The sequence below is a fragment of the Phaethon lepturus genome, unplaced genomic scaffold (assembly GCF_000687285.1).
Source record: "Phaethon lepturus isolate BGI_N335 unplaced genomic scaffold, ASM68728v1 scaffold7750, whole genome shotgun sequence".
NCBI classification, from domain to species: Eukaryota; Metazoa; Chordata; class Aves; order Phaethontiformes; family Phaethontidae; genus Phaethon; species Phaethon lepturus.
The window spans coordinates 1-26,737 of record NW_010509763.1 but is presented as its reverse complement, the minus strand read 5'-3'; the positions used below and the strand labels follow the sequence as shown (position 1 = coordinate 26,737).

The following is a 26,737-nucleotide window of genomic DNA, read 5'->3' as shown; positions in this document are numbered from 1 at the left end:
TGCTGTATGAAATTAAATCACCTCCAAACCCTAGTGCCAGAGAAGGCGAGCCTGTCCTGGCTTCTCATTTAGCTGAGGTAGCAAGGAAACACTGTCCTCACGCAGCAGAGTCATTCCAACAACTCTGAGAAGGCATCATGGACAACACCCTGCTCTAGAAAGGACACCAGCAGTTTTATTTCTAACAATATGGGGAGGAAACCAGATGCAAAGAGGTCAACAGGCCCCGGCAAAGCAGCCCCTACCTCCTCTTCAGTGGCTTGTTACTCTTTGAGTCCATTTCCTCATTTGGGGGCTTAAAGAAAGGCAGGTAGTGCACCTGTGGACCTGCGGGTAATGGTGTTTTGGGGTCAGATGTGAAAGGAAGAGTCTCTCAATCAAGTGGGAAAGTAACTAGTGGCACTTGATTCTGCTGTGTCCCTCCAGAGCCTGTGCTTTCGCATACGGAAGATGATGGAAGTCTATAAGCCAGACTGGTGTGAGTTACGGGAGGACTGGTCCATATATCTCTTCTCTCCACAAAACAGGTTTGTGCAGTTTTTACCATGAGAGGGTTGAGAAAATGGGGCAGATTCTGTTGCCATGCTGGCCACATACTCTGAGCCGCATGTTAGGTTGCAACTTTAAACTTACCAGCTGGGAATGTGTTTTGTCTTCTCCATCTCCCCGTCTGCAGCCAAACACCACTTCTCTTCCTTGATTCTAGAGATGAAAGGAAGGATGAGAATCCTAAATAGTTGTTGTGATTTTCCCTCCCTTTGGAGCATCCCATTTTTCTTTTGTGTAATCATAAATATTTATAGCAAAGCAAGGCAGGGAATGCTAACATTAACCCAAAAAGGAGAAGGAATATATTATTAATGACTCCATAATACCAGTATTTCCTTCCCTGGTACTGGAACACTCTCTCCATTTAATTTTCAGTCCCAGTACCAACTTATCAGCAGTCATATCACACCTTTTAGGGCAAAGTTAGAATTCTTCTTGCTTGAAAAAAAGAAATTTGGGATAAATTCTTCCTCCTAAATGGGTCTTCCCACCAGGAGAAAATGTCCATGTATCTTAGCCAACAGTATTCTCTCATGTGCATTGCCCCTTGAAAAGAAGGTGCTTTCATTACAGGTCATGAGGGAAAGCTCTTCACTCTGTGTGACACCTATGCTAATGGTCACAGTGTCTTTCAGAGCAGACAGAAGTGTGGTCCCCATGAGAGCCGACCTACCTCCCTCTCCTCAGTTTTCAGCATGTGGTGTCTTTGTCCTGTTGTGGTATAAAGTGTAAGTTTAGGAGAAAAACTGAAACTTGGCCTCTGCTCTACAGGACAAGAGAAGAGCCCAGAACTGTAGCGGTTAGGAAACCAGGAAACTCTGGCACTGGGGCAATGGATGAAGCTTCAGCTCCTTGCTCTGCCCTTGCTCTGCTCTAGGCTCCCTGTGTGACCATGGGACAGCCTGGGATATTGCCATGGCGAGGAACATCAGTATCAATGATAGGAAAGCTGCTATGTCAGAGCTCAGTTTTGGGCAGATCTCTCAATTCTCTGTCCTCATAGCTCGTAACCTTGTTCTGCCCAAGGCACAGGTGCCTACTGGAACTCTCTTGCAGGTTTCGCCTCCTCTGCCAAACCATCATTGCTCACAAGCTCTTCGACTACGTTGTGCTGGCCTTTATCTTCCTGAACTGCATCACCATTGCCCTGGAGAGACCACAGATTGAACACAGAAGCACGGTGAGCACCATTTCCTCCCACCTGCTTTTTAGCACAGCCTCTGACAGTGGTTTGTAAGTGTTCCTGGCACTGGTATGACCTCTGGAAGAACTTCAGCATTAAACACCAGCTGCCACTCATATATTCAATTGCCCAAGCATTAGTAATTCACATAATGTGTGCTTCCCCTGCAGCATCTTATAATGGGGCAACCCACTTTATAATACACTAATCCTAATATCCTCCCTCTTGGAGAGTAAGAGAGTCCCTCAGGCACCTGCAGTTAAGAGACAACTGGCAAAAGGGACAGGAACTGGTAACTAAAAGATAGAAGTAACTTCCATTCTGTAGGCATGGCATGTCATCATTCATGTATGCTGCTTTTGAGCTATCTGGGAGATGGCTCAAGCTGGCAAGTGAAATGGCTTTTTCTGCATGTCTGCCTTAGCTGACCGCCAGGCTCTTCTGCACTTACACACAGTCCAGCGGTCAGTGCTCAGCAGCCCTTCGGGAAGGAGTTCCATGTCAGTGCAGCAGGTCAGGACTGAGAAGCACTGGCAGAGCAGGGCAGAGAGCACCTTGAAACCAGATTTGCAGGATGCATTACAAATCCCACTCACTCTGCTCTTGCAGAGTTGCATAGGATCCTGTCCCAGCTGTGGCGCAGGGCTGAGCCAAGGTGTGTGAGGTAAAGCTGCCCGGCACTGACCTTTGCCACTGACCTCTCTAATTTCCCCAACTTTCATATCAAGAAGTCGTCCAGATATATTTAAGGCCTTTTTCTGTTTGTTTTTTTGTTTGTTTGTTTGTTTGTTTTTTTCCTAGGAGAGGATCTTTCTCACTGTGTCCAACTACATTTTCACAGCAATTTTTGTAGCTGAGATGACACTGAAGGTAAGTTACTGTGAAGATGAACAGCTCAGAGCCTTTTCCTAGTGTCAGGGACACTATGGTTCATGTTTGCTCAGCACCCTTCTAAAACCTCTCCATCTTTTCAGTGTGCCCATCCTTCCCTCTACCTTGGTCAAGGCAGATACTGCCTGGGGTTGAGTCCCCTCTTGTCAGGCATGGAGGGGGTATTTATCTGAGGCTTTAAATCCAAAGGGATCTTAGTATCTCAGTATCCAAAGGGAGGAATAGCTGGCTTCCAGGTACAGATTTTGTAATAATGTCAAATGTCTGTTCCCTTCTTTCTGGAGCAAGAATGAGGGAAATAACAACAATATGAATAACATGCTCTTAGTTGAGATAATTATTTAATAGTTGTCTTAAGTATTTTATGACAATACTTTACAAAATCTTGTGATTCCGCTCTTGTGATTGGGAAAGATTCCCAAAACTGAGTAAAGACAGTCTCAAAACTGGATGCCTGAACTTAAACCCCCTAAAATTCATACCTAGATTATGGCCATGATTTGCAGGGTGTTCAACTCTCTCCAAGGCCAGCAATATCTGTAGCACCTGCTGGTGTTGAGAACTGCTGAGAATTGAACCACCCCTTAGGAGCCGAAGTATGGGTTTTGGTGCTTGATTTTACCTCCCAGATGATCTCTGGACTGGGATACTTGCCCCAGGTCTGTGGTATGGCAGGGAAAGGTTTCCTGTGTGTTCACTACAGTGTCCTGTTGCTCAGCGAGGCAGAGGAAAGGCAGACACCATGGCCATGTTATTTCTGGAGTCATGTGCCACTGCTTTCCCCTTTGTAGTCTTCCAGGTGAAAGGAAAAGATGATGAGATAACACTCCAGTGTCATGTGGAATTGATAGTTGTTCCCCATTCTCCCCCTCTCTCCACAGCTGCCCTCCACAAGGCAACATAGAGAGGAGCCATTTAACCCCTCCTCCTCTCCCCTCTCTTTCAGGTCGTCTCTCTAGGCCTGTATTTTGGGGATCAGGCTTATCTCCGCAGCAGCTGGAACATCTTGGATGGCTTCTTGGTCTTCGTCTCTCTCATTGACATTGTGGTCTCGGTGGCCTCTGCTGGCGGTGCCAAAATCCTGGGGGTGCTGCGGGTCCTTCGTCTGCTGCGCACCTTACGTCCCCTCCGGTCAGAGTCCCACTGAGCCCTGCTTGGCCCCCTTTTCCTGCTTCCCACCCCCAGGAAGGGTCCCAGACTCAGATCCCACTGTACCAGACAAAGCGTGGTCTTTGACAAGCCATGACCACAGGAAGGTTCCCTTTAGCCATACGTCTTTGGCCCTGGAGGTACCTAGTCAGACAACAAACCCATGGGAGACAAGAGGCTTTTTGCTTGCATGAAAGTGATCCCCACTGATGGGTCACTGCACAGGGAGAGCAGGGGTCCATTGCTACTGAAAATGCTTAGCCTAGGCCAAACATCCCTGCCCTGTCCCTCTGTCACCCCTCCCCATCCTTCCCTTCCAGAGTCATCAGCCGAGCCCCTGGCCTGAAGCTGGTGGTGGAGACGCTCATTTCTTCCCTCAAGCCCATAGGAAACATTGTCCTCATTTGCTGCGCTTTCTTCATTATCTTCGGCATCCTGGGTGTGCAGGTATGGTTGTTACTGCCCATCAAACAGCCCCTGTGCCCCCCATCCCTACCATGGGGCACCTGTACCTCCAGGCGCAGGGAACCAAGCAGAGCTGGAGGGACAGGCAAGCCAAGTAACTTTTGGCAGCCGCCTTCCCACCATAGTGTCCCGGCAGCCTTTGGCAAAGACAGCCAGGTGCTGTCTTTCTGGGTGTGCGAGACAGGAGTCTCATGCCTGGCACGAGTTATATCAGGGTTTGAGCTGGCGCTATAAGGAGAGCCCAGGGCTGGCACAGCACAGAGCTCGCTGGGCACGTCCATGCCACACCACAAGAGCAAGCAGCTCGGCACCTGCTTGCACAAACCCTGCCTCCAGTCATCTCTGTTTCTCCCCCTCACTATGAGCCCTAAATCCACCCACAACCTTCTTTTATTTTTTTATTTAATCCTCTCTATTTTTGGCTGTTGCATTGCAGAGGAGCAAGGGCGTGGGCGTTACTTCCATCTCAGGGAATGCGCTATACTTAGCCTGCTCTGATGCATCTGTACAAATGCACAATCCAGTACCTTCCATATGGGGAAAGGAGCCTTGAGCAGAGGAACCACAGCAGTGCAGTACAGCTTTGCAAAAAAAGTATCTGAGAAGCAGGGGACGTTTTTTCTGGTTCTTTACCCTCAGTTGAGATCTTCTTTCCCCATCAGCTCTTTCAGTAACTGGGAAGCAGGGAGGGTAGTTACTCTTGGGGACTGAATAAAAGATTTGTTTTTTCCTTTTGGGCTGGTAGCTCTAACTGCACCCAGAAAGACTGCCCTAAAGGCTGTCAGATGGTGAAAGCTCCTGGGACAATGGAGGAGGCTGAAAAGACAGATGTGGGTTTACCAGGGTGGCCGTGGCTCCTTAGCAATGTTTGAGCCTGTGCTCTACGTCGTGTTGGTGGTCTTCCCTACCTGTCATGTTCCACCTGGCTTGCAGCCCTGCAGCCCACCCACCATCTTGGGAGCTTCTGGACATGGCAGGGAGCATGGGGAACCCTGTGGGGAAAGGGGCTGATGGGGTCACTCCCCTCCTGCAGCTCTTCAAGGGTAAGTTCTACCACTGCCTGGGAGTTGACATCAGGAACATCACCAACCGGTCTGACTGTGTGGCTGCCAACTACAAGTGGGTGCACCACAAATACAACTTCGACAACCTGGGACAGGTGAGTGTGCCAACAGCCCCTTTCTCTGATGGCAACCCATCACAGGGTTTATCTCCTCCTATACAAACTCTTCCCTGGGGCACAGATGCAGTGCCTGGAAAGCCTGATCCCTGGGCCAGGGATTTGGCAGTTATTTGTCATGGGTATCCATGCAGAAACTGTGTCATTAGTGGGTTGGTATCAAGATGATGCTTACAGATTGCAGGAGAAAGAAAAGTGGTGGCAGCAGAGAGCTTTATTTTCTTTTTCCTCCTGCCATGAAGCAGATATTCTTCATGACCTCTCTGGTGGGTCTGGCTGCACATGGCTTCCTGTGCCCTCCCCGCCTCTCTTCCACGGGGGAAGGACCAGGTTTTGATGTGTGCAGAGACACAGGCAGGGAGAATATTTCAATGTTGTGTGTGTTAGAGCATAAATCCACAATTTTTTTCCCCAGTCTGCCAGATGCACCTGCTCCACATCTGCTTTGCTTTGTATGTTGCAGGCTCTCATGTCCCTCTTTGTTCTGGCTTCCAAGGATGGCTGGGTCAATATTATGTATAATGGACTAGATGCTGTGGCTGTTGACCAGCAGGTACGAAGACTTCCTTGTGAAAGGACCTTTTTCACTTTCCTTGGGCTAGTAAGGCAGACTTTAACATCCTGCTTCAGACACCTCCATCAAACCAAGAGTCCCTTCTAGGGCCCTTCTGAATCCTTTGCTCACCTATTTGCAAGGAGTTGTGGTCATGCCTGGTCCATGCGGGGAGGTGCAGCTGTGGCTGTCCTGGTAATTCTCACCCTCAGTTTGAATCTCACGGCAGGCCTTTATCTGTTTGTAATGACAGAGCAAAAATGCCATGTGCCTTTCTGGGCATGCTGGCTCCCTCCTGGCCCACAGATAGTTATTTTAATACCCGATAAAGCAAGGACTGTTGGGCTGCTGCCCACTGCATCCCTATTCCTCTGCTGCTAAGGTGAGGACCTTGATAGTGTCCAGTGTAGGCACTTGCCATGGGATGCAGTACCACAGGCCTGAACCTCTGGGATGATGCTCCATTTACTTCTGAACCTCTGCACAAGATGCACGACTGTTGACTTTGTAGGAGACTCAGTCAAAGTCAGGGCCTTCTTTCTCTCCAAGCCTGAATGACATTCCTATTCTGGTCTCGTTGCTGTTTTGGTGGCATGTGGTTGTGGTGCCTACTTGCCCTCAAGCCAAAGGTGTTCCTGCTGCCTGGACCACCCATTTCACTACATCCTGGGGTTGTACCCAACTTGCAGCTGGGGTTGTGCCTGTGGGAGACTCTGTACAGATGGGCCCTTGCCCACGACTCCCACAGGCTCCATGAATGCAAGCTGCATTTTTGCCAGCTGATGCCAAAATCCAATCTGCCAATAACAAATTGCCTTATCTGTAGCCCCAGCTCTTCCCAGGCCCCTCCCCTCATTTCCATAACTCCTCCCCACCTCCCCAGCAGCCAATCACCATGGCAGGTCCCACGCCCATCATTTCCATACCACTGCCCTTCCAACCGGGCTCTGTTCTCCCCCCTCTTCCAGCCGGTGATCAACAACAACCCGTGGATGCTCCTCTACTTCATCTCCTTCCTCCTCATCGTCAGCTTCTTTGTGCTCAACATGTTCGTGGGGGTGGTGGTGGAGAACTTCCACAAGTGCCGGCAGCACCAGGAGGCTGAGGAGGCACGCCGGCGGGAGGAGAAGCGCCTGCGCCGCCTGGAGAAGAAGCGAAGGAGTAAGGCACAGCCTAAGTGTTTGGTCGGTTCGTAGGCCAAGGTTTTCTGAGAAAAACCTTCTCCTCTTTTTTTTCCTTTACCAATTGACTGGTCTCCGAGATGCATCGCTTGTGGCTGCGCTCTCAGCCTTCCTTCCCGCGCCACTGCCATGTCACTACGCACCTCACTGGGGTGGTCTGGGGAAGAGAGGTGGCTGATGAGGTCTGCTGGGACTCCAGGGAAGCTGCTGGGGTTTTAGTACCCTGCCCCTTGGGAGATAACATGTACCAAAAATACCCTGTGCACCTGCTGGCGTGCAGTGTTGACATAGGATGTGCACGCATCAGTACACGTCCTGGGCTTGGGACAGTCCCACCTGGGCTTCCTGCAACCCAGCTGGTGTTTGGGGGAAGACCTGGATAGACCATCCTTCATGTTTAAACCCAAATTTAAAGAAGGATGAGGGGGGGAAGAGGAAGATCCCTGTGTTTTGTTCCTGGTTCCTTCCATCAATGTTGCAGTGTCACTGCTTGGGGGCACAAACCCTCTGGGGTGAAGCAAGCCCTCTTCCTTGTGTTTCCGTCCTCTTCTATATTACTTTTAGACAGAAATTGCAAAAGCATACTCAACCCTGGAAATCGTCTCTACTACCCCAGACTGATGGTTTTCTTCCATTCACAGCCTGTGGGCATGCTTTCCCTTCCTCTGTTCCAGTTTTTCCCTCTCTCCTGTGACACCCTGGGGCCTCTCCTGGAACCATCTGCTCCCTTTTATCATTTGTGATCTTAATTTTTCGAGGCATGAAATGCTGATTTAGCACCATTCCCACAAACACAGAGTAACAGATTTTCTTTCTAGCATTCCTTTCCGTGTCTTTTTTCTACTTGTTTTTTTCCCCACTTCTACTTTCCTCTTTTTTGCATTTTTTCCTTCCTTCCTATGTCCCCTATTGTTTACCTATGTTTTTCTGTTCTTTCTCTCTCCTGCCATCATTCCTTTTTCTTTCAACACCTATCACCACTTTTATGCCTGCTCTCTCCTCAGTGTTTCTTACCCATTTCTCTCTTTCTTCCAATTTCTTCCTAACTCTGCCCATCTCCCTCTTTCCACTGAAGAAGCGCAGCGTTTGCCGTACTATGCTACCTACTGCCCTATACGCCTCCTTATTCATTCGGTCTGCACCAGCCACTATCTGGACATCTTCATTACTTTCATCATCTGCCTCAACGTGGTCACTATGTCCTTGGAGCACTACAACCAGCCTGTGGTGAGTGAGATCATGGAGATAAGCCCTGCCTCTAGTCATTATGTTATTTTGCTACAGCACTCTGATGACCACTGCGCACCAGAATAGGTAGGACGCTTGAGTGTCTCTAAAAAATACCATTAAAGTATTGCAAGAGTTAATGTAGTAGGCAAAGTTATGTGAAGAGTTTCATATATATCCAGAAAGGTAGTCCCTGCTCAGACACTTGTTAACTGTTAAAATCAATAGAGATAAGGTATCTAAGCAAAAGTTGGACCCCTAGAAAGCATGGTGCAATTAAGTCTCTGTGCTTTATATTATTAAGTTGGTATGTGGGTCACCAAATTTAGCTGCCTGGTCTGCTTTGTATATTCCCCTGAATCCTAACAGGAGGATTGGTGGAAACAGCAGTGTCCTGGGAGCTTCAGGCTTTGCATCAGATTTCCAAATGTCAGTCCAATTTTCCTGCCATATGGCCTGAGCTGGGAGGACTAAAGCAGCTGGTTGTGTGTCATGGGCTGATATGTCTTTACTGAGCCACCTTTGTTGCATAAGACAAGTTGCAGGGGCAAAGCGCTAAGCAGAGCCTCTCTCAGCTGCAGGGGCTGATTCCCAGCAAAGGGCCCTGAAGGCCAAATAACTTTTAGACTTTGGTTGGGGAAGATCAGGTACCTCTCAGTGTTCCTGGCAAAGTTCTAGGTGCCTCTGATGGAAAAAATGTATGCTGCACGTATGAAAGGATCTTTCTGCCTCCATATGTAGGCAAAGCATTCATCACGACATCTGCCTGGTGGCATTTCAGTTTTCTCTTCAGGAGACTGCTGGTTGAGGTTACAGCTCTGGTGCCTGAGCAGACTCTGTCCAAGGTAGCTCAGGCTTTGATCGGGAGCTGACTCTGTCCTCATCCACACCCACTGCCAGCCGCCTCCTCTGTTCCTTGCTCATCTTGCCCAGCTGCCCACTTTTATCTTGCCCTTAATGGTGCCCAGTTTTAGTCTGCAGGAACTCTCAACCTTTATCTGTTGTCATCTTCATGTCAGGCCTTTGTTCCTGAGCAGGTCACTCCTTTTCCGTACTCCTCAGCTCCTTCCCCTAGAATACAGGTCCAGCCAGGCCAGCCCCCTGTCAGGCTCTGCTAAAGAATCTTGCCAAAGTGCTTTGAACCCTGCCAGTACAAAGTGCCACCAAGGGTGGCATAACATATGCCTGCCCCAGACCAAGGCGCAGAGGGGTTTCCTACCATCAGAGATAACATGTATCCACAACTGGAGTAACCTTTGTGCCCCACTTCTCATTGATAGCTATGCCAGTGCCATTAACATGGTGGCATCCAGGTGGCAAAGGCTACTGGCAGAGGAGGAGGCTGATGGTACTTGGTGGATTATCCTCGCAACAGCCGCCTTCTCTCCATAATGCTGAGCAGTACAGGAGAAAGGAACTATAACCGGTCCTGAGAACAGCATGGGGAAAAGGGGCCAGTTGATGGTTGGCCTTAGCAGGTAGCCTCCACATTCAAGTAGACAGGAGGCATGGGGCAGCTTCCCCACCTCATAATGAATTCCTGGTACTCAGGAGAGCCTCCTGCTACAGGTTATGTGCTTGATGTTGCTTTTACCTCAATTCTTTACCTTCTCTTTCTGCTGGCAGTCCTTGGAGACCGCTCTCAAGTACTGCAACTACCTGTTCACCACTGTCTTTGTGTTGGAGGCAGTCCTCAAGCTGGTGGCATTTGGTCTGCGGCGATTCTTCAAAGACAGGTGAGCAGAGAGTTATGTCAACTGTGGCTGTGGGACAACTTGGTTTGGGGTGGAGGTTTTGAGAATGGATCTCTATCTGGAGCATGAGGTGATAGCAGACTGCCTTGACTACCTCCCAGTTCTTCACAGCATGAACCTAACCTCAGCCTTCATGAGCTGCAATGCCTAGGCAATAGTAAGAGTTGTCCAAAATCTGCTTTTTGGTTGGCTTCTGCTGGTTAGGCTAGAAAGCAAAGGAGGTGGGGTTAGAGAGAGAGACTTTTTTTCCTGCCCTTGAGGCAAACTGGGAGCATGCTGAAGCAGAACATATATAATGAAGCTGATTCGAGGTAGTAAGGCCGTAAAAAGCTGAGCCCATTAGTCAAAGCATAGCACCATAGTAACACAGCTCCATGCTTTCAGATCAGGCTGACTTGCCTCTGGCTGCTCAGGGTGTGTGCAAAGTGAATCTGTTTGTCTGCAAAAGCCCATATAGGCTGACTCAGAGTGGGGTCTTGAATTCATACATAAAGAAATATTTAGGTTAAAGTGGAGACAATTCATTTCCTTTTTCAGGGAAATGGAAAAACTCAATCTTTCTTTACGCTCTTCAATTTTTCTTCTTAAGGTGGAACCAGCTAGATCTGGCCATTGTGCTGCTGTCAGTCATGGGCATCACATTGGAAGAGATTGAAATCAATGCCGCTCTCCCAATTAACCCCACGATCATCCGGATCATGAGGGTGCTGCGCATTGCTCGAGGTGAGACAGATACTGGCCAGAGGCAGACGTGTAGGTGCCATGACTCATTGAGAAGTGGCTGTAGAGTCATGGGCTCCCCCTGTCCCTAGCCCTGGGAGGGAGGCAGGAGATGTGATGGAGGACTAAGTCTTTCTGGCTTACTTAAGCCAGGCATTTAGATGCAGTGATTTTAATAGGAGGTGAAGGACCAGGAGTGTAAGCAGATCATGCAAGGGCTGGATTTTCCCTGCTGTTCCTTTATGGGGCAAGTATAGCAGTGATGTTGGGAGAAGGGGCCACCAAGCAGGTTGAAGTTTTCACAGAGAGGGACTGAATCTTCCTGAGGATGGCCAAGATGTGCTAAGCTGCCTTAACAGATGGTGGCTGGAGGAAGAGAAAGTGATGGAATGAAAAATCAGAGCAGCATGAGAATTGTGATACATGACGCTGGGAGAAAGAGAACTCTTGGCCAGATTGTCTGGGTGAAGCAGAGCAGCCTGATGGGTGTGAGTGGCAGAAACAGTATTTAGTAAGAAGGAAATGAACTGAAGGAGAAAGAAACACTGGGGTTTTATGGTCAAAAGAAGTGGGCAAAGGGAGAAGGGGGCCGAGGGGGCCAATACAGTTTTTCTAGGGTAAGGGAAGACAGGACATCCATCTTGTGCTACTGCCATTAGTAAGTCACACAAAGGATGGACCTTCTGAGCTCAGTTTGAGTGCACTTCTCTTGTGTTTGTTGTGACAGTTCTGAAGCTACTGAAGATGGCCACAGGAATGCGAGCACTGCTGGATACAGTTGTTCAAGCCCTGCCACAGGTAAAACGGACCTGCTGCTCCGAAGTCTCTCCTTTTATCACAGAATCATAGAATAGTTTGGGTTGGAAGGGACCTTTAAAGGTCATCTAGTCCAATCCCCCTGCCATGCATTCTTTTTCCAAAGGGTTGATCCTTGTGGAGTCTCAGAGGTGGTGTCTACTGTGTTGTGCAAGCAACTGCCTGAAGGTGATGTCCAAGTTTTCATGTCAGTCATGGGAGTACAGCTCTCCTCAGATAGGTGTTGTCCAGGTTATCGTGTCCATCACGGGGGTATAGCTCACCTCATGTCTCTGTTCTCCAGTGGGTGAATGAAATAAAGTCTCACTCCTGGATAAGGGCAGAATTCTTCCCATCAGGTCTAGCTAGTGTCTGCCACTTGGGGCTAGTCCCCAGCAGCTCTCTCCCCTCTCCATAAGAAGGGGCAGTTTTTTCAGGAGGAAAGGAGGTCTTTGCATCTCTGCCCCTCTCACCCTTCCCCACATGCCCCCACCTTTCCCCTCCTCTTTCATTCACACTCCTGTCACTCCTTTTCTTAGCCAGCATCTTCCCCTTCCTACTTTCTTTTCTTCCTTTCTCCCTCTGAGTCCCTTTGTGTTTTGGAGCCTCTCATGTATGAGAAGCAGTGACGTGCTCTGTTGTGGCTCACACAGCCGGCAGTTAAGTGTCTATTGCAAGACAGCTAGACAGAAGGATTTCATGAGCTGTGAGCAGCAGCTGTTCCCGAATGAGATGCTGACATGGTGCTTTACACAGGCTTCAAGCCCACTGTGAGGATCCTCCATGGTGGATGAGAAGCCTGGGAGACTGGTCCCCTTCCTTTTGGATCCTCCAGAGATAATTGTTAAGCAAGTAGTAGTGGCACCAAGTGGCTCTACTGATCATACATCAGACCATTCCCTGGGCAGGCAGCTATCTTGCATGACATCAAAATGCATGGACATTTGTCAGTTGATTTATCAGCTAATGTGCCAGTCTCAGTGAGTGATGCAGAGATGAAAATTAATCTGAAAACAGCAAGAGTAGTTACCCAAGGAGTTTACTGCTGCTGTTGGTGACCATAAATGTCAGTCGGAATTAAAGGAATCTCATGGCACAAAAGCGAGGGGGAAACAGTGTGATCTTTCCTTGATCCTGTGCTCTGTCTGATCTCTCATGTTTTTCATTATACAACAATAATTTGTATTTTTGTATAATAATACTAATGCTACTATTAATAATGTAATTCTTATATAAGATCTATAATAATATTGTCATCCAGGATAGTTGGGGGCTGAGATACAATGGACAATAGAAAGAACAGGAGATTAAGGGTGTTCTTAGAGCAGGCAGCTTTGAGCCAGTAACATTTATTAGTTCTGGCTCTGCTGCCCCAGGCTGGCTCAGTGCATCTTCTTTGCACCTTGCTCTTTTCCATTCCAGGAGCTACAACAGCTGATTTGCTCAGGTGAGGATCTGGAAGGGAGCAGGTCTCCAGACCCAGCATCCGCATGTCTATTGCATGTTTATTCTGCAACACTGATAAATGCAACACACAGATATTAAGACCTGGCTGAAGTAGCATCCAGCAGCCCTCAGTAAGAGGACTCTGTAGTATATTTGCACTTAAATGGTGACACTCAACTTCTACCCCAAAATATAAACAATAAATAGGAGAGGAGGAAATGTTCATATCCTTGTCATGTAGAGAGAGAAACTGAGTCATCAGGCACTGAAGTGTTTTGCTCAGGATGGCAAAAGGCACATCTGGCACCTCAGTTCAAGCCTCCGAGCCCTGCTGTCTGGTTCTAGCCACAAACCACAAGTATATTCTTCCATACTTTATAAATTCTGGCTTCTATCTCTCACATTCACTTACAGCTCCTTTGCTAACCAAGATGATAGGTCAGGTCTTCTGGAGGTCATGAACATCTGCCACAAAACCCTCACAAACAGATGTCTAAAGGTCTGGTCTCCAGGTATTCCCTGGAAGTTAATATCAAGTAGTGCTTAATCCTTGCAGCATCAAAGCCTATAATCAATCCACTTCCTATTGATTGGCTTTTGCTTCCTTCTTTGCTTCATTTAATAAAATTATATAACAGAGGCATCAAAAAATCTCTCCATAGTTAAAGTTGTGTAAAAATCTGCACTTAAAGCAAGGCTAAAATCCCCAGTTTCACTGTTAAAAGATTGAATTTAGTCTCCATATTTTATACACTAAATCTTCAGGGGACAATTGAATTATCTGTAATATTACTCTCCAAGATTTATTGGCTTTGCCAAAAGCAGCAGTTTAAAATAAGCTGTCCTTTCCCTTGTGCTTTTTCCTCCTCTCGACCTTTCTTTTTATGTTCCTAGAGCACAGACTCACATCAGTGATTTTTGGCTTGCTAACGGCATATAAGGTGTCTCCAGTTGTCCTGTTTCAATTCCCTTCCTGTCTTTGTTATACTGCAACAGTTCTTAATAGTGAATAGAGCTTTAATTTTAAAGAGCCCTTTGGAAATTTAGCCCTTAGCTAAGTTTTATTAACTTCTTTTTCTTAATGCCCTGTAGACACAGACCCAGAGGTGTGTGTTCAGAGCATTTACTATGGTGTCCAATTTAGTAATCAGAAATAATTCCTTCCACTGAGTATGTAGGGAGCCAGGATCTGGCAGCCCAGGGGAGTGGGTGGGCTGAATCATTAATTTCTCTCCTGAATTTGGATAGCACAGCAGTTGCAATGACTGAATTAGACTCCTGAAGTGGATGATCCTAACAAAGGCCCAGTGACCACATGCATTCAGACAAGACACTGTTCAGTTTTTCAAAAACACCCACATACCAGTTAGGTCCTTAATTTTTCCCTGCCTTCCCTTGCTCCACCAACACTGTGCTAGCCATTATGGGCATTTTCTGTTACTGTTCAGCCTACCTCTTCCAAACCCCGCTCCTGTTTCTCACATATAACCTGGCTGCCCCATATGCTGGGAGGCAGGATATTGAGAGGCAAACAGTGATTTGGGAGGATGAGGACTTGGGGGCAATGCCTGTGTTGCTGGTGACACTGCTGCCTTTGTGCTCCACAAAGCAACAATCCTTGTGTTGGGGGATTTTCAAACAGCAGCTGCTGGAGGCCCAGAAATCAGACTTTGACCTATTACTCACGAGATGCAACGGAAGCTCTGACTCCCCTCTTGGCTCCTTCATAGTCTACTCTTCTCTCTTCTCCTCATTTGCTCCACACATTTCAACGGGGCCTCTTTACCCTTCTTCCTTCCCACCTGCCTACTCCCTCTAGAAATCCTGCTGTAACCTCTACACGTGGCTTTGCCCCACCAAGCTCTGCCTGGTTCGTGGCAGGAGCTGGTGTACCAGTGTCCCTGGCTTTTTGGAGCGCTGCTATTGCGCTCTTCACGTGAACGTATCTTCAAGGGATACATCCCAAGGGATCTTGGGCAGTTTGGTGGGGCATGTAGCACTGCAGGACATGTCTCTGTGCTGTAATCCATAGCTTTTCCTTCACCCAGCCAAACTGGTTTCACCTTCTGTGCCCCTGCTCCTATGTGCTTGTCTTCGCTTGGCCCAGAAACTGCACACTTCAGATAGCCCTGGCCAGGGCTTGTGCTGGAGTGGAGGCAACTGGGAAAAGAGCATCCTTCAAGCCCAGTTGCAACTGGTGATTTCCCAAGAGTTAGGCAATTGTTTGGTTGCATTTGAACACTGGGAATTTGCTGCTGTTCTCTTCAGGCTTTGAAAGACAGAAACACTTGCCTGTACAGATGAAATAGGCTTTGGGGTAGGCTGACAACGCTGTTTGCTTTCAGGTGGGAAACCTCGGACTGCTTTTCATGCTCCTCTTTTTCATCTACGCTGCTCTAGGAGTGGAGCTCTTTGGAAAACTGGGTAAGTCTCGAGCAGACCATGCTCCAGTGTGGGCTACAGACCTGCTGGGCAGCTGAGGTTTCTCAAAATCAGTACTCATTCGATAAAGGGACTGAATTACTTGGTGGCCTTTATTCTCCCTTATGCGTAATTGATACAAGAGGAATTTCCCTCTAAACTGTTATGGTCCTAACAGCCTAACAAAATAAAAGCAGTATCTGGTTTCTCTTTCATTCTTAAATTTCTGCTTTTTCTGCACTGCCTACCTTGATATTGCCTTCAAGATTACTGAAAAAAATCAGGGAAAGCTTATTTACATCTCTTGCCATGGAACACTGATCAAGAAGAAAGGCAACACCTTGATACATTGAGCAGTGGAGTTATACTGCCTGATATTCCAGGGCTGGGCCATCAGGGATTTTTCTGTATTGCTGGGCAACAGCCAGCAGCTGGGCAGGGTGCTGAGGCCATTACCTGAGGTCTCCAGGCTGTGAGAAGCCTGAGGTCCCCTTCCCCAGTTCCTGCTGTTGATCTCAGGGCTGGCAGTGTGTTCTCCACTGACAGCGGCGATCCCCTTCCTTTCAGTATGCAACGATGAGAACCCCTGTGAGGGCATGAGCCGCCATGCCACCTTTGAGAACTTCGGGATGGCCTTCCTCACGCTCTTCCAGGTGTCCACAGGTGACAACTGGAATGGGATCATGAAGGTAACTGGGCTTTAGGGGTGTGGATTCCTTATTGTGGGGAAGGAGAAATTCTGATGTGTGCTCTGTTCAGCACTGCTTGGGCTAGGAAAGGGAAGGAGTACAGGAGCTGAGTTTCTAGTTAAAGTCCCTGGTTGGGCCAGAATCTCCCTCCTCACCATGGTAACTCAGACCTTGGGCTCATCTAGTCCTATAGACATCTGGCTGAGAAAAGTGCAAATTGTCCTTCGGAGGAACAAGAAGACTGTCCAGGCTAAGAAGGTATATCCACTGTCATAAGGCCTGTTACCAAAGCTGAATGTTGGTGCATTGACATGGCAACCATCTGCAGAGCTACCAGGGCAATCAAAAATAAATACTTCCTTCCTTCAAAGGACAGAGAGAGAGGAAAGTTCTTTGAACGCATATGGTACTTTTGAGTCTGGACAGGAGAAGGCAGTTTTGTTCTTGCTAATATGTGTGTGGTTACAGTGGCAGCAACATGTGATTGTTCTGGAAGTAATTCGCTCTGAAGCAGAGAGCACATGATCACATAGTGTCCTTGATTCTTTGAGGACCTCATGATCCCAGAGGGTGTGGGGTAATAGAAACTTTTTCCCTGTTCTTTCCATTGGCATCAGTGTTTTTTGACAGAAAGAGCAGCCAAGCTTGTATTCTTACTTTAGTCCTTCCTTCCTTCCATCATTCCCTCTCAAACCCAACTTCCCCTCAAGGATACCTTGCGTGACTGCAGCCATGATGACCGGAGCTGCCTCAGCAACCTGCAGTTCATCTCCCCACTGTACTTTGTCAGCTTTGTGCTCACAGCCCAGTTTGTCCTCATCAATGTGGTGGTAGCTGTGCTCATGAAACATCTTGACGACAGCAACAAGGAGGCCCAGGAGGATGCAGAGATGGATGCTGAGATAGAGCTGGAAATTGCACATGGGCTGTGCTCCCGCAAGTCAGGCTCCCCGAATTCAGGGCAGGGAAAAGGAGCAGGAACAGGAGGAGGTGGTGGGAGAACAGATCCTGAAGGACGTCTGTGCATGAGATGTTACTCTCCAGCACAGGTGAGTACACCTTTGAGCTTACCAACCAGACTGCAGCAAGTAGCTATGGTGAGAAACTGGGCAGCCTAGATGACAGAGGGCTTAGCTGTAGCAGATAGACTCTTCCACCTCAGAGTGAGAGGTTTACTTTCATTGGCAGACTTCTGAGTTGGTAGCATTGTGTGGGAACAAGGCTGTGATAGCAGTGGGTCCTGTTCATTGTCATCATGGTGTAGGAACCTGAGAGCCAGCAGAGGAGGGATGGAGCAGATCAGCTAAAGGTGCGTTAGGAGCAAATTTGAGAGGGGAGCTCAGGAGAACAGAGCAGGGGAAATGACAGATCAAGTGTAAGGCACTCCAGCAGAGCTGGAAGGGAGGTGTGAGTAGTGCCTTGGTGCACTAACAGTGAGTGAAGACAGTCCCTCCTCCTTTTTTTTTTTTTTTTTTCATTGAATTCTGGCACCTTTACACACCCTAAGGAGCAAATGCTCCTCCAGTGACCCTGTGCAGGTACCTGCAGAACAGGGTGCTGCTCCAGATGAGTCAGGGTGGAGAACCCAGCCCCAAATTCACATAAAACTTTGAAGGAAAAAACTCGTTTGCATTCTTAAAATGATCTCTCCCATCCTCCCCCCTTTCTTGTCCCCTAGGAGAACTTATGGCTGGACAGTGTCTCTTTAATTATTAAGGACTCCTTCGACGGGGAGTTAATGATCATCGATAACCTATCGGGCTCCGTCTTCCATCATTACTCCTCGCCGGCCATGTGCGAGAAGTGTAACCATGACAAGCAAGAGGTAACCTGCGTACGAGGATGCGTGAGGGGACTCTCCCCCCAAGACCTGCACACCCACACCCACACGCCTGCAGGTTGTCCGATGTGTGCTCCTGGCTGTAGATTGTGTAGACAGAGAGCTTGTTGACCTGTGTTTGTCATCTGTCATGAATTGCTGATACTGCCTCTAGGACAGGCCTGCCCTCCTCAGCCACGGGGGGATGTTTGAAGTGGCGGAAGGGTGAGATGTGCCAGGACATGGGTCAGGAGGGACTAAATATGCTGGAGAGAAATGACTATGAAGGCATCCTTGCAGTTCTTGTTGTGTTCAATTCTGCAAGGAAAACAGAGGTTCAAGCTCATGTTGTACAGAGGACTCAGAGGATCTCACCCCAATGACAGCAATCAGGGGCAATTCAGTGGGAGATTCAAGCATGTGTTTTGTCTTCATTTTAAGCATGTGCTTACCTATTCCCTGTTGAGGTCAATGAATTAAGCACATGCTTAAATGCCTTGTTGAATAGAGTCACCATCTGTGAGCAAGGATGTGGTTTGTGGTGAAAACCAGTTAATTAGTTTGAGCAAAAACTAAATAAAAATGGGCCCACTGAGAAAGTTTGAGAGTCTCACTTCTGATGTAGAACCTGTTAGCTGAAAAATGGGTTGTTGCTAAGAGCAGGACACCAAATGGCTTAGACTTGTGCTTCTAAAGTTAGTAGATGCTTTGGACAGCTACTTCCTAAGCAATTTGTCTTTTCATGTTGTGAAACTTCAGGAGCAAAGTAGTCTGGGAGGTTAAGTAAGTAGCAGAATTAATTTTGTTTCTGAAATAATCTTATTGTATTTAAGTGCTATGATTGTGGTCAGATGTGTAACAGTAGCATGGCTCATCTGTCAGTACATCAGTGGCAATCTTCACCATCTTCTTCCTCATAACTAACTTGATATGTTGCTATTGCTTGTAAAGAAACCAGGAAGCTTGGGAAGAGAGCTCTCATTGGCAGATTACTTTATATATGTTTGAAGAAAACAATATTTTGTTTAGTTTCAGATGCCTCGTTCTGATGCTCTAATTTTTTTAAGCCTTTCGGCCACCTGCTTGTCCCCACAGCTTCCCTTTGAAAGTATCAAAATGTGAACACTGCTGTAGTTTATCACTATTGCAACATTTCACAAATGAGTGCTGCATTAATGCAGCCAAATAACCAGTTTTCAGCTGTGATTTCCACTGCTTTATGTAAGTCTTTATATTCAGCAGTTGGTGCTCAGCCTTCTCAGAAAATCATGTCTTCTAAGGCATTTCAGAATGATTACCCCAAAATTAAGTAATTTGCAGCTAGTTTGCTGCATTTGAAAAAGTTCAAGATTGTCTTCAGTATCCTGCCTACGAATGAAGACAAGAACAACAGATTTTCTTACCTTCCCAAAATCTTCAAGCGCAACTCACAACCACAGCAAAGAGTTTAATAGAATAATCAAAACCAAAGAATTATTCTTAGATTGTATTTTCTAATGGCTGTTATAGAGCCATAAATTATTTTTTTCAAAATTGATATTTCAATACATCTAAAATGTGGAATTGAAAAGAAATTATCTACATCTGCAGAAATAACTTTAGTAGTAAAATGTAGGTATTTTATTTCTGATTATATGAATCAAACTACACCTCAGGATTTTAAGTTATGATTGATCATGACCTTCTCTTCATATTTCTTGTTTCATAGTATAAAAAACGTTGAGGAAATTCTAGGCTTGTCCCAGCACTAGAACCAGCAATGCACATAGTCACTAAATTAGAGCGTACTCTAATACATCAACATATCCAAATGTGCACTATACACACAGACAGAATTTTACTATCTTTTTTATCTAGTGCTACTCAATACATGTGTGTTCGAACAAAATAGTGTGCTTGCTGCCCACTGAATCGTCCTTAACTCTGCCCTTGTGACAAAAATCACATATTAGCCAAAAATATTCACTCCCATTTCATTTGTAGTTTAATCTGTCAAGATGCTGACCACAGTGGATGGACACAACATTAAATGTATGCTCAAAGTTATTAATATGTGCTAAGCTTTTTGTTGCATTGAGTAGAAGTGCTCAATGTCTTTCCTAGTTATGCTGTTGGAATCTTATTTTCAAACCAATTATTTGTACAATTAAGGATTTTTGTAATCATGGCTCTTTTTTTTAAAGATAATGCAGCTAGTTATTTTCTAGGGGATATGTGTGCATGGTTCAGTGTCTCAGGTTGATGTCCCTGGCCGTTTTCATGGATTGTGCTCCTAGTGAACAGCCCCTTCTCTCCCTACTGCAATATTTAAATTTTTTTTGTTCCTCATCTTTAGTCAGAAGATTTTAAATATTCTGCAGTAATGAAAGCTATAAGAACAAAACATCTTTTTTTCATACTGCTAACCTCTTCTCATGTCATCACTGTCCTTTCACTCTTGAGCTGGTTGACAGTTAGACATCTATGTATTGGTGGCTGATAGTGTGTTTAGCCAGTGGCAGGAGTTTGCCAGTGAACAATGGCGAACTGTGTTTCCACACATACGGTTTATCTATTCACGACTTTGTTGATTATGTTTTTTATGCAGATCCCAGGGTGGCCACAATTTGTGAGCAAGTGGTTCACTGAAGGACAGACTATTCTGGCTTTTGTTGAAACCCTTTTTTATAGATGGAGAAGGTAGTCGTAGGTGTTATCACATTTCACTCTGTGTCTACAAGCACAGCTGTAAGGCTGTTTTGGTTGTTAACAAGTACTTAGGCGAGTAATGGACGAGTACGCACATTAAGTGGGACTGAATGAAGATTGTGTTTCTCTACACAAGTAGTTGCTGACTGGTGGTTGTGTAGCGTGCTTGACATAACTTCATTGTGGGTTCTCTGATGCGTCTAGGCTCTGAGCAGCAGTTGTTGGTTTTGGGCTCGCTTCATGGTTGAACGGCACCATGTTCCTGTGTCAGAATAATATCCCAAATAAGGATGTCATTTGTGCCCTTTATTTAAATCCAGCTCTGGTTTTCCATCCTGTTTATTCAAAGTGCATTACTCCTCGGATGGAGACCTCTTCCAGTCTCTAGCATTGGCACAAGCCATTAAACTCCCAGCTCGAAGGAGTCATCTCTGCAAATGTTCCACCTGCTCTTAAAGCACAAAAGCTGTGCCCGCCTCTTGCAAACACAAACACAGGAGAGGACAAGATAAATGGCCAGGAATCAAGCTGTCCTGACTGAGACAACCCAGGATATAGCTCTCAAGAGTCAGGTGCTGGTGGTGGGAACTGGTGGGACTCTAGAGACCAGTGGTGGAAAACCAAGCATGGGAGGGACAGAGCAGCTGCTTAGGCTACTAGAAAAAGGAGATACTTTTCAGGCATTGTAGGAAAGACATGTCAGGCAGATGGGAATTGAAAGCTTGGAGGAAAGAGGATGGGAGAGGGGTACATGTGGTATTAAACAGGCCAAAAGATGAAGCAAGGTCAGGCATGGGACTGGAGTGAAGCTGAGGCTCAAGGATGAGAAAGATGCAGTCATCAGACTTGGTTTCAGAAAGCAAGAGACCCCAAGTATGGGTGGGTGGGAGGGGTGAGTTTAGGGATGGAGAGCAAGATGGGAGATTGTGTTAGCTGAGATCTTGGGTAGTTTAGAGGTGAGGGGACAGGAAAGACACAGGGAAGCTGGAAGGAAACAGGGTTTCAGTGATGAAGGTAAGAGAATATGAAAAGCATGATACTGGCATGGACTGCAAGAGGCATGACTATCCCTGGAATGAAAACACCTTTGTGTTTAAGCAGGGCTTTCCATGGTGCCTTCAGAGAGAGGGATCCACTCCTCATCCCTCAGCAGATCAGGCTGCCTTGTCACCAGCCTGAGGGAGCCCTTTCCCTGCCCACCTTTACTTGCGGGGCCTTGTGCCAGCCGTATCGCTGGGACAGATTCAGAATTCCTTCCTCCAGTTCTGGCACTAGAGAGCATGGACTAACGGTGGGCTGCTTGCAGATCATGTGTTCAACCTTCCTTAAAAAGTGGATTCTCCTGCCCAGCCCAGGTCTGGGTTAGACAGTACCTGATGTATCCATGGAATATAACCTAAAATTGATCTCGGGTCTACAGGCTCTCACTTATCCACCATAAACAGTGTGACTGCTTGAAATGTGGGTGCCAGGCATGACCTGTGACAGCTCCTTTCCCTTCCTGCAGGTCCAGCTGGCTGAAATGGAAGCGTTATCCCTCAACTCAGACAAGTCCTCTTCCATCCTTCTAGGAGACGAGTCAGACAATCGCAACACTTCTCAGCTGAGTCCTAAAGAGATCAAGGTTAGCCCCAGGCAGTCATGGGCATGTTGCACCGTGTGCTGTATTTCTGCCCCGGTCATTTGAAGTGCTCTGTATTCATCCAAGTGTCTCTGCTGAGGAATATACATTCTGGACACTTTTCAAGAGCTTCTCCATAGAGACATATCATGGAGAACGATTTGAGGAAAAAAAGGGATGTATGTTTTTGAAAGTTCTCTTCACTACTGTCAGTAACTACCTCTGAATTAGCCTAAATTTAGGGGATTTAAACTGGAAACCTGAGAATTTCTTAGCTAGCTTGAAGGTATCTTCAGAATCAGCCCTTCTTGAGGCTTTGACAAGTCTGCTTTGTCATTTGCTATTACATTTCACAAGACTTTGTCCTCACTTATTTTTTCCAGCAGGATGGCCAGGACAGCTCTGACTCCAATGGGGCAGGCGATCTGGGGGAATGCCTGCTCCCGATATCCAGTGTGGATGGCTCTACAAACCCAGATGGTTACCTGTGTGAAATGGAGAAGACTCCTTTCAACTCAGTTCAGTCTTGGCTAAAACATGAAAGTACCAAAGGTGAGCACAGCTCTCATCCTTCTCCGGGTCTGCTGAAAGTGTGTGTTGGTTCAGCTCATCTGCCTTTCTCCTGCCTCACCCCTGCCAGGAATGGAGTTAATCTGATGTGGGGTTACACTAACCAAGAATTCACTTGCAGTTTGCCAGTCCTCAGAAATGGGGTGAGGAGCAGTTCCTTCTTTTGCTGCTAGATCTTAGATTCTCCCCCAGACTTGCTTATGTGAAATATGGTGAAAGAGCCGATTCCCATTCCAGTAGTGCACCCATGCACAGACAGGGAAGAGCAGGTGCAGCCTCCCCTCACATGCCGGCTGAATGAACTGTGCTCAGCTGGCACGGTAAAATGTTGCTGCCCTCTGAGACCAGGCTCCTCAGGTATAGGCGCAGGGAACAGGTAGGACATGTCTTGCCCTTGGTGGAAATGCTCTAGTTCTACTCTTGAGCATGCTCTGGCCTCCTGTGGTCCACAGGTTTCCCAAACCAATGGTTTACTTATCTCCCTCATCCCTTGCCTTGCAGGATCTGAGATGAAAGTCCTCTGGCAGTGGCACGTAGTTAAATCAAGGCCTTACAGCTTGGCATTACTCTGCAAGAGCAGCAACGGGAGAGGCAAGCTGGGCTGTTGCTTTACGGCTCTGAGCTGTGTTAGATTTTCTGGGTCTGGTGCAGGTTTTGGTCCTTGCATAGAATGTGGGACCTATGGTGTGAACACTAGACTGAGTCTTCGTGGTCAGGAGCGTGTGTTACTAAATATCCTCCATACACTGGACTTGCAGGACCCTCAGTGTAACAGCAGCAAAGGCACCAAATCAAATTGGAGGACTCTTCAACTTCATTTTTTTTCCTGTTTCTCTTCTCCTCCCCATTTCTTCTGGTGCTTTGTCAGTCCCTCCCAGCCGCTTCTCTCCAGGTGCGTCTTGCCCTCTGTTACCTGTACCAGCAGAATTTTTCCACCCGGCCATCTCTGCCACCCAGACAGGGCCTGAGAAAGTCTCATGTCCACGCAACCTTCCTAAGATCTCTCTGCAAGGCTCATGGGCGTCACTGAGATCTCCGAGCGTGAACTGTTCACTTCATCAGGTGAGGACCCCCGCTTCCCTCCGCTAGGAAAGCTTGATCTTTACATCACACTCAGAGGGGGCTGAACGGGGAGGAAGGCAGAGGAAGGAGAGAGGCAGCTGTGGTCAGGGGCTGGGTGACCTGGACCTAACCTGATGGAGGAGCACAGTGGACTGTAGAGTGCAGGAAGGTTGGGGAGGAGAGAGGGTTGTATAGCAAAGGGGTGTTGTATAGCTCTCACACCTTAAAATCATACATTGTTCTGCTTTGGGTCAAAAAGTAGTTTGACAGCTGCAGCTAGCCCCACATGAAGATGAAAATACATCATCTCTTTTCTCATACCTGGGTCCCCTGCGCCGAGTGAGCTACAGACACTGGCATGCACAGCGTCCACAGTGTGAGCCAGGGAGATGGCAGCCAAGCAGTCACCTCGGTTCGTCTTAGCGCCATGACTCTGGATCACGCATCTGCTTGGTTGGAACAGGCTTCTCCCCACCTACCTCCTCCACAGCCTTTCGTGCCACATCCACAGACTATGTCCTTGAGCTCATTGTTTTCCCCTGCCCACTTAGCTCTTACGTGACAGAAAGGTGTTATATCTTTCTGAAAAGGCAGCTATTTCTCACTAATGAAAGAGAAGAATAAAAGTGTTGAGGGAAGATCAAGTGTCTCTGAAGAGCAGAGGAGGCAGAGATGAGAGTCCAATAAAGATCCCTGTTATTGTGCTTGGAAGATACTCCATGAACGATTCCTGTTTGAGTACAGGGACACTCTATTCCAGACAAACTAAAAAATAAAAATAAAACCTACATTATCCAATTCTGTCTGACAGACAATGTTGGCACAATATGAATGTGTATAAATTCACCAGGGGTAAATTTAGCCTTGAGTTGAGGCCGCTGAGTTGTTGTGATGTTGAAACTTCTGCTATAAGTTTAGACATGAAGAGAAAGAGCTCTGGAGTTAGCATGCTTCTTGGGCAAAAGTTCTGAACTGTTGTAAAGGAGAAATTTGTAAACTTCTGATTGTGTGATGTAGACTGTATTGATAGCTATGGTTCAGGAGACTACTTCCAGTCCTACATCCATCATTCCCAGTGCTTTGTCTCAGTGATGATCTCACAGTGCAGACCAATTCCCTAGGAATGACTGAAACACAGTCTTAACTGAGCACTGATACATGGAAATTAAGGTTGTTTCCCTTTCCTGATGGAAGGGGACCTCACTTTTCCACCCTAAATACAATAATTGCCACTAGCACTGGTCAGAAGAATCATAGAATCTTTGGGTTGGAAGGGACCTTTAAAGGTCATCTATCCAACCCCCCTGCAATAAGCAGGGACATCTCCAACTAGATCAGGTTGCTCAGAGCCCCGTCCAACCTGACCTGGAATGTTTCCAGGAATGGGGCATCTACCACCTCCCTGGGCAGCCTGTGCCAGTGTTTCACCACACTCCTTGTGAAAAATTGCCCCTTGTCCTATTGCAACAGGCCCTGCTAAAAAGTCTGTCCCCATCTTTCTTATAAGCCCCCTTTAAGTACTGGGAGGCTGCAATAAGGTCTCCCCGGAGCCTTCTCTTCTCCAGGCTGAATGACCCCAGCTCTCTCAGCCTGTCCTCATAGGAGAGGTGTTCCACCCCTCTGATCATTTTGGTGGCCCTCCTCTGGACCCACTCCAACATGTCCATGTCTTCCCTGTGCTGAGGACTCCAGAGCTGGACCCAGGACTCCAGGTGGGGTCTCACCAGAGCAGAGTAGAGGGGCAGAATCACCTTCCTTGACCTGCTGGCCATGCTTCTTTTGATGTCAGCCCAGGATACGGCTGTCTGCTTTCTACAAATGCACATTGCCAGCTCATGTCTGGCTTTTTATCCACTAGTACCCCAAGTCCTTCTCAGCAGGGCTGCTCTTGATCCCTTCATCACCCAGCCTGTACTGATGCTGGGGGTTGCCTTGACCCTGGTGCAGGACCCTGCACTTGGCCTTGTTGAACCTCATCAGGTTCACACAGACCCATGCCTCGAGCTTGTCCAGGTCCCTCTGGATGGCATCCTGTCCCTCAGGCATGTCAGCCACACCACTCAACTTGGTGTCATCTGCAAACTGCTGCAGGTGCACTCGATCCCACTATGTTATTGATGAAGATATTAAAGACGACCTCTCTCTCCCCAAACATTGCTGATTGTTTAATGTGAGGAAGTTGATGTACAGGGCCTGATGTCTATGTACAGAAGTACCCTGACTTCTAGCCAGCTGATGGTTTTGATGTGTCCACAGCCTGTGTAGCATGTTCACAGGGAAGCTGAGAGTGAGCACCCACAGGGAACCTTGGCTCCACTGCCTCCTGGACCACCAGTGAGCAGGGACAGGCCAGCGGCAGGGGCTGCAGAGCTCATAGACCCAGCACCCTTTCCCTGTGGTGGAGCGTTTCACATGGTGGGGGAAGATTCATCCTGGAGCAGAATGAAATCAGAGCTCAAAATATTGAAACCTTTCCTCCTCCCACAGAAGGACTCCCCTGGGCAAGCTGCATGGCTGGTGCTTTGTAGCATTGCCCAGGTGGTTTATAGCTGCCCTCCCCACCATAGGAGAATGACAGAGGAATTAGGGTTTTTCCCCTTTTTCTGTAATCGTGGTTTATTTTCACACCACAAAGTAAAAAAAAAAAAAAAAAGCAAAGTCTCTTGAAGTCTCTTGCCACCTGCTAATCTCTTTCCTTAGAACTGTGTTTTCACACTCTTGCTCCCCAGGCCCCCGAGAGCGATACCTCGCTGGACAGCCGGAGCAGCAGCTCG

The 26,737-nt window shown here is 47.3% G+C and overlaps 1 protein-coding gene across 1 annotated transcript in view; it reads left to right on the top strand.

Annotated features, from left to right (window-relative positions):
- CACNA1I (calcium channel, voltage-dependent, T type, alpha 1I subunit) overlaps nucleotides 1-26,731 on the top strand; it is a gene marked incomplete at its 3' end in the record, with an annotated part of 154,634 nt that extends 127,903 nt beyond the window's left edge. Inside the window, exons 17-36 of the mRNA XM_010284255.1 lie at nucleotides 427-527; nucleotides 1,606-1,729; nucleotides 2,534-2,602; nucleotides 3,570-3,754; nucleotides 4,093-4,219; nucleotides 5,271-5,396; nucleotides 5,881-5,970; nucleotides 6,939-7,131; nucleotides 8,227-8,378; nucleotides 10,005-10,114; nucleotides 10,722-10,855; nucleotides 11,580-11,650; nucleotides 15,439-15,517; nucleotides 16,082-16,203; nucleotides 16,914-17,252; nucleotides 17,882-18,028; nucleotides 22,218-22,334; nucleotides 22,718-22,883; nucleotides 23,770-23,963; nucleotides 26,693-26,731. Of these exons, the coding sequence (XP_010282557.1) occupies nucleotides 427-527; nucleotides 1,606-1,729; nucleotides 2,534-2,602; nucleotides 3,570-3,754; nucleotides 4,093-4,219; nucleotides 5,271-5,396; nucleotides 5,881-5,970; nucleotides 6,939-7,131; nucleotides 8,227-8,378; nucleotides 10,005-10,114; nucleotides 10,722-10,855; nucleotides 11,580-11,650; nucleotides 15,439-15,517; nucleotides 16,082-16,203; nucleotides 16,914-17,252; nucleotides 17,882-18,028; nucleotides 22,218-22,334; nucleotides 22,718-22,883; nucleotides 23,770-23,963; nucleotides 26,693-26,731 (2,685 nt within the window). The remainder of the gene's footprint in view (nucleotides 1-426; nucleotides 528-1,605; nucleotides 1,730-2,533; nucleotides 2,603-3,569; nucleotides 3,755-4,092; nucleotides 4,220-5,270; nucleotides 5,397-5,880; nucleotides 5,971-6,938; nucleotides 7,132-8,226; nucleotides 8,379-10,004; nucleotides 10,115-10,721; nucleotides 10,856-11,579; nucleotides 11,651-15,438; nucleotides 15,518-16,081; nucleotides 16,204-16,913; nucleotides 17,253-17,881; nucleotides 18,029-22,217; nucleotides 22,335-22,717; nucleotides 22,884-23,769; nucleotides 23,964-26,692) is intronic.
- Between the last annotated feature and the right edge of the window lie 6 nt (nucleotides 26,732-26,737).